Source organism: Galeopterus variegatus, unplaced genomic scaffold, assembly GCF_000696425.1.
Source record: "Galeopterus variegatus unplaced genomic scaffold, G_variegatus-3.0.2 Scaffold3253, whole genome shotgun sequence".
NCBI classification, from domain to species: Eukaryota; Metazoa; Chordata; class Mammalia; order Dermoptera; family Cynocephalidae; genus Galeopterus; species Galeopterus variegatus.
Genome location: NW_007729364.1, coordinates 195,455 through 202,438, shown reverse-complemented (window position 1 = coordinate 202,438; position 6,984 = coordinate 195,455). Strand labels below are relative to the sequence as shown.

Below are 6,984 nucleotides of genomic sequence, written 5' to 3'. Positions count from 1 at the left end.
ACCCTCCCACCTCTTCCCACACTATAGTTCAGTAAATAGCTGGCTTCCTTCAGTGATTAATAAAAAGAAACCAGCCCAGAAAACAGGCAAAGATGGTAAAAGCACAATGAAAAAGCAGATGAAATTCATAGCAGAAAAAAAAAGGTTTTTTCAGGAAACAGAGGAAAAGTTTATATAAATAGTTCTCTATTTTTTCTCAAATATTTTCTCAAATTCTCTATAATTTCTCAAAAAATTTATAAACATGATCTCATTAATAGAGAACCTCTAAGAAGAAATATACTGTTTTAATAAAGCAATAATAAAAATGGCAGAAAGAGTTGAAAAATGAAATGGCAAAGACCAAGAAAGAAATGGAAAAAAAATAAAATAAAACCATTATGAAGTAGAAAATGACAGACATTAGAAGTTACAAAATAGAATAAACACAATTGAAAACTCACGAGTTATGGTTGACAAAGGTTGCCAAAAAATTTAAAGATACGAAAGTAATTATACAGACTAAGAGAGTACTTCAAAAAGTTCATGGAAAAATAGAATTGAAAGGTAATAATATTTCCATGAATTTTTTGAAGTACCTTCATAGTATAAATAGTTATAGAGACAGAAGATATTTAACATGATTAGCATTCCTAAGGAAACAATTATTTAGACATGTAATAGAAGAAAAATTTCCTGAAAACAAAGATTTAAATCTGGGATTAAAACAGCACAGACTCTCTAAAATCTCTTGCTTTGAAGAAATATCATCTAAAATTCAATAATTTCTTCAGTTTTACCCTACTATTTTTATCTTAAATTGAGATAAAAGTCAACTTTTTTCTATTGTTTAACAGCACATATGGTACATTTGGCTCATACATTTATAAAATTGTCTTTTAATTAAGCAATCTACTCTTCTGTACAAACATGTCTACATAAAGTTATCTGGCATGATATTCATGAATGTTAATTTCCGGGTGGTGGGATTTTGAAATTGTTCTTAAATTTCTTCAATGCCTATTTTTATTTTTTAAAATGATGTATTATTTTTATAAGTGATAATGGAGTGTTTGGGGTTTTTTAAAAAAGGAAATGTAAGGCAAAGATTAATTAAAAGAGAGAAGGAAAATAAGAGATCTCAATTTTTCCACTACCTTTAGATTCACGGTCCTACAATCCATAGTTCACTATCAATCGGGTGATTTCTCTAAACAACAAGCATAAGCATGTTAGTTTTCTTATTCCTATCCTGTAAGATTTTCAGTAAATTGTCATTCATCCAGATCAAATCCAATCTCTTTAGTACTTTACACAAAACTCTCACTAACCCAGCCCCACTGGGTCTTTTCAACATCAACAACTCTCACTTGCCTGCATTCACTCTTCCCTCCAACCATCCGGAACTATTCATAGGAAGACTTCCCTTTGACCTTCCAAATCTCCATCTCTTCTCATGCTTCAGGTGGTGATAAAAGTGTGCTTTTGTTTTTTCTTTGTTTGTTTGTGGAAGTGGGGGACAGGGTTCTAGAAGAACTCCAAATTATTCTACAAAATTCAGTTCAATATCATCTCTATGAAGCCTTCCCTGCCATGACTCTTTTCCTCCCCATCAACAAAGTTACAAAGACAAGTGTATCCTTTTTCCACCATCTACAATCACACCTCAAAAGGTTCATGGAAAAATTAGGTTCAAGCAAACAGAATAGAAAGATAATATAAATTTTTTCATGAAGTTTTCGAAGTACTCTGGTATATCAGTGCCATGCCAAACAATAGTGCAGCCTAAGACAAAAGGAACCATTATTAATACTGATCCTGTATTAATTTAAAATTCTTATATTTTGTTCATCATGGATTTTTGCATTGAATTTAATTTTTTAATGTTGGTTTAAAATATTACTTATCTTGATTATTGATGTTTTTTGTGCCCCCATAGCCATTTGTGCCCGAGGCAAGTATCACTCTAGTCTTGGTCCTACTCCTGAAGCACTTGTTATGCTTCAGAATTATTTGTCTATTTATCTATCATCATCGCCAGACTGTGACCACCTGCAAGGAAAGGGACCAGCTGTTTATTTTTGTGTATCTAAAAATCAGCACAGTACCCAATGCTGGGCAGAAGCCCATTTAGTGACGATTAATAAAACCCCAGAAAGAGAAATAAGCACTCTTCTTTAATCTCCGAAGGATAAAATCTTCCATGGGGAAAAAAATACCTAATCTAAGTGGAAGATGTTATGTTTTTATTTTTTTTTTAAGGTAAAGAAACATTAGTTTAAGGCCAGTCATGCGCTTAAAGTAATTTGGCAGTAGAACTAATTTTTCCCCCATAAACATCCATTTGTGGCAGAAAGTATTAAGAGTGTCTACTGTAAGAATATGCTTGTATTTACTATGAGAATCAGAGAATAATAAAATTGATAAAATCTTAAATATTACTTAATTTACCCCATCTTTGTTACAAATAAGGAGTCAGTCCTAGAGAAGTTAAGTGACTTCTCTAAAACCACAATACAGTCACAACTTGAAATCAGGGACCCATCTCTCCCCCTGGTGTTTTTCCACTGGGGATTATTCACAAATCTAGAAGAGGGGACCATTGATAAACAGGAGAATGGGCAGCAGAATTTTGTTTTCCTTTTTTTTAGGCCAGGCAAAAGTGACTAGTTCATGGGTTAAATAAACCACAAACAAAATTTTATGGATTGCTTGAAACACAGTCACTGCTAAAGTGAGATTGAAAAATGACCTTTCAAAGTCCATTCCAGCCCTGTGCTTTTTTATCTTTGTCATTAACATCTCGGTGATTCATTTCATCTACAAAAGAGGGTGACTCTACTCTCTGCCTACTTTAATTCAAGATTTGTGAGGTCCAGTTCAAAATATACATTATTCAAAGTACTAGGCATATGTACAAATGCCAGTCATTTTTAACTGTGGATTAATCATGTAAATATATTTTTATACCTAGTCATGCCTAGAGGCAATTTGAAGTAATTATGTAGCAGTTAGTGGCCAACTTGGAATTGAAAGTCAGAATGTAGGTACTGGTACTGAATAAACTATTCTGAATTTTATCTTTAAGAGATACGGACATACAAAGGTACCATTCTCAGCTGGTATTATTATTATTATTATTATCGTTATTCACAAGTTATCAGGACTTAGGGCTTCCCTAATTATTCTTGTGAGATTTTCTAGAGGTAAAAAGTGACTGGCTCTTCAGCAAAGTACCTCTGACTTATTGGGAAAATATAAATGATGACCAAAATTAAAAATCATTGAATAAATTTGATGAAATTTATTTAGGGAAAATGAGCCACACATTATTAACATTGTATGCAAATGAAATAATTCCTTTTTGTACTAATGATTAGACTTCCTGGTCAATTTTTTCTAAATTTTTATTAGAAAAAATTTTATACTTATTTCTAAATTTTTACGTACTAAAATTAAAAAAAAAAAAATCCACCAAAACGACAAAAACTGTGAGTTCACCTGGATCTCTGTCTACAAATCTAAAATTATTTATTTTTATCCCTTTAAAACCAGTAAAACTTATAGGAGAAGATTTTTTTACTTTTAAAGAAAGCCAAAAAAGCAAAGAGTGTTCTCACCAAGTGAGAAGAGTGTTTTCTCATCATACCTTCCAACCCCAATTCCAAGCATTGTCCTGAAGGCCAGAAATATATTTTCATTCATGAAATAATTTATGGTATGCTTTTTTGTACAAGTACTCTTTATTAAATATACACATATATACAGATTTTACTGGGCCTCATTTTTCTGGAAGCAATCTGTAAATGAGGGGTTTGGACTGGATGATTTCTACAGCATCTTTCAGCCTTAAAATGCATTGATTCCAAGAAATACCTAAAGAGATAGCCAAGAAGGAATTCTCAGATATAGCTCACAATTATTAATATTTGGCATTTGCTCATTTTACAAGTCTCATATACAGCCATTACAAGGCAAGGCAATAACTAAAAAGTCAATGCCAATTAATATCATCTCTTCCCTAAGAAATAAGGGATCCTGTCTTCAGTATGACAATTTCCATCAAAATGTCCCCCCAAATACCAGGACACATTCATCCACATAACCCCAGAGCAGAGAGAAAGAAGTATAGAAGAAAAGCCTGGAAGCAACACAACAAAAAAACAGACCTGGATTGAGCTGCATAAGAAAGAAGCAAGAAATTCAATTAAGTTGTTAAGCCTACCTAATGCAAAAGAAAAGTCAGTACATGAAGATCCTGATAAATTGCATAACCAAGTCAGTGGCATCCTAGGCCATGGCTGTGATTCTTTTCCTTCACTCCTTTTCTTTGCTGCTCCTTTAATTTGAAAATACCTTAGTTATGAAACCTTACCAAAACTCCCAGGAAACAAACACAAAACTGCCCCAAAATATGGAATTATGGACACAAAAACCCTCAAGAAGGTTAGCATTTCACCAGCTAATATAGATCTATATTATGTTGGAAAAGGTATTTGAAAGGCCTGTGTTGAGTTCCTATTTCTGATGATTCTGTAAGTCTGATCAAATTGTATTATGTGATTCTGATCAAATTTGAGACAAGTAATCTGTCAGGTCTTATAGTGCCCAGATTTTTACTTTCAGATGCATGGTGCTTTTAACTTACAGATATTATTAATATTCCTTATATAAACATAAGAGAAACAAATACTTTGAATATACTGTCAGACTCTAAATAAATTTTCTTCATTAAATAATGCAATGTCCTCTGCTTGTTTATGGTTCTTTGGCATGCATTGACTGTTCCATTCTTTAAGTAATACATAGGGAAAGGTGAAAGAGCTTTCCTAGAGAGAATGTCTAGCATAGCGCCTGGAACACAGTAGGCTCTGAATAACTATGCGGTGAATGAATACATAACCGAATGAACTACTATGAAAAAGAATTTGTACAAGGATTTAAACTTTGGCTCAAAGCAAAAAATTTCAAGTCAACTATTAAGTATTGTTTGGCCAACATATGAAAAGGAACACATTTTCCCTGGTATACGTCTTTGTTTTTGATGCAGCAGAGGTTTCACTTTATTGATCAGTGTTTTGTTTCATTTTCCTTTCACCAATGTTTCCTTTAACAAGAAAAGTCCTTTTCTTGCAGGCACTAAGAGGATCTCCAAAGGTCACCGCACGTGATATCCAATAAATGAATCTGGTTAAGTGCAATGCCACTGTAAAATCAGGATGGCCAGTTGATATTTATAGGGCATATTAAAAAGTGCCATAGTCTGTTTTCAAATTTCAATGCAAAAATATGCACCATGTATCGCTAATAGCCCTCTTTCTTTTGTCCCAGCTTTCCAGGATGGCATATTTTCTGTCTAGTTTGAATGCTAAATTCTTTTAAAACCATCTTTCTAAGAAGAAAGATGGTTCACTTTCTTTTCACTAAGAAATTAATTAACTCTCCCAATAACTGGCTTGTGTTTTTAAAAGGAAAAATATTACATAGAATTTTTATTTTAGTAAAGAATAATTTTTTATGTTTAAAAACATTTAAAAAGACATTCTGCATTTTCATCATCTTTTAGGAAACTACCATAAGCAACAAAATTACATTAGACTTTCTGATTTCTCCATAGTGTCCTTAGATAAGTAAACAACCCAATAGACCATGTTAAATGCCCCGAATGTGACTGGAAAGAGAATACGGGCATATTTGTCTATTTTACTTGTGCCAGATCCAGAAGGTGGTGGAGCAGAAGGAGGGGGAGCGGCTGACAACTTCCCAGAAGCCCCTATAGTATTAACAGTGGTTTTAATCCGCTCCAGCCTTGATCCAAAAGTACGGTGAGTAGAAGCAGATGCAACTGAAGCTTGCTGGGACACATACCCAGTTCGACTAGGAGCAGGAGAAGCGGGTGGAAGTGCTCTTGCAGCAGATATAGTCTCAGCTGCACTTGCACGGCTGAATGGGTTCGGACTGGAAGCTAAGTAAGACGGAGGTGTGGCTCCAGAAGATTCTTGAACAACCGTAGAAGATTTGCCCGAATGGTTTCCCACCTCAGTTCTGTTGCCAACATCAGATTCAGAGTGAACCAAAGCATTTGTTCTTTTTCTCATGCTCAAATTGGCATGTGTATTCTGAAAAGGTATATTAAAAATTATGTTGGTTATGTAATTTTATGCAAATTTGTACAAAATTTGAAGGGATAAAAATACTTAAAATTAATTGTTTCCATAAAATAAACACTTAATATGTTATAGCCATTGAGGTCTATGTAAAAACTTAAAAATACCTAACTAAAAAATAATGTGCATGTATTTGAAACTCTGAATTGAAAATCTTCTATTCAAAATATGTAAAAAGAACATTAGGTTTTTAGGACTATAAAATAAGTTTAGATCTGATTTTATTTTAGGAATTTATGACTACAGCTGTACAAGTTCTTTGTTCAGTTTTACTGCAACATATATTCTGTAACAAGTCACAAACATTTCAAATAGTTTTGTATGCGTTTGTTTTATAAACAGGAAGATGTGTATCTAGTCTTGTGCACAGAATAACAATAACTATCATATGTGCATGACATTCCTTAAAAAAATTTCTAAAAACTCTAACTTTCAATTTCCTAGAATTTATTTTTACAAAAGAATCTTAGATAGGCATACACATTATTATAAAATCTAAAATCTTGACACATTTTAGTTTTCATCACAATTAATAATGAAAATACAACGGAAAATTAATTTTGAATAAAGGGTTGTATTAGACCTATAAATGACATCACCAAATAGCTGCATATATATCCGAATCTAAATCATTAGCCAGTGAAGACTGATTAAATACAAATATAATTCACTATTTTCCATCAAATTCTTTTATTCATATATTTGAATAAATCTATGTGCTAAGCCATTAAAATTAATTCCCCTTATAATTCTGACAGACAGCAAATAATTATATGGTCAACTACAGAACGTCCGTGCTAATGAAGGAAAGCAATTGCTCAGGTGATCCCTGAAATAG

At 32.8% G+C, this 6,984-nt stretch overlaps 1 protein-coding gene across 1 annotated transcript in view; it reads right to left on the bottom strand.

The window, feature by feature from the left end:
- Positions 1–3,703: 3,703 nt before the first annotated feature.
- The window catches only part of GABRA4 (gamma-aminobutyric acid (GABA) A receptor, alpha 4), a 66,834-nt gene continuing 63,553 nt past the window's right edge, over positions 3,704–6,984 (bottom strand). The window contains exon 9 of the mRNA XM_008584387.1: positions 3,704–6,098. Coding sequence (XP_008582609.1) covers positions 5,568–6,098 — 531 coding nt within the window. The 3' untranslated portion in view covers positions 3,704–5,567. The remainder of the gene's footprint in view (positions 6,099–6,984) is intronic.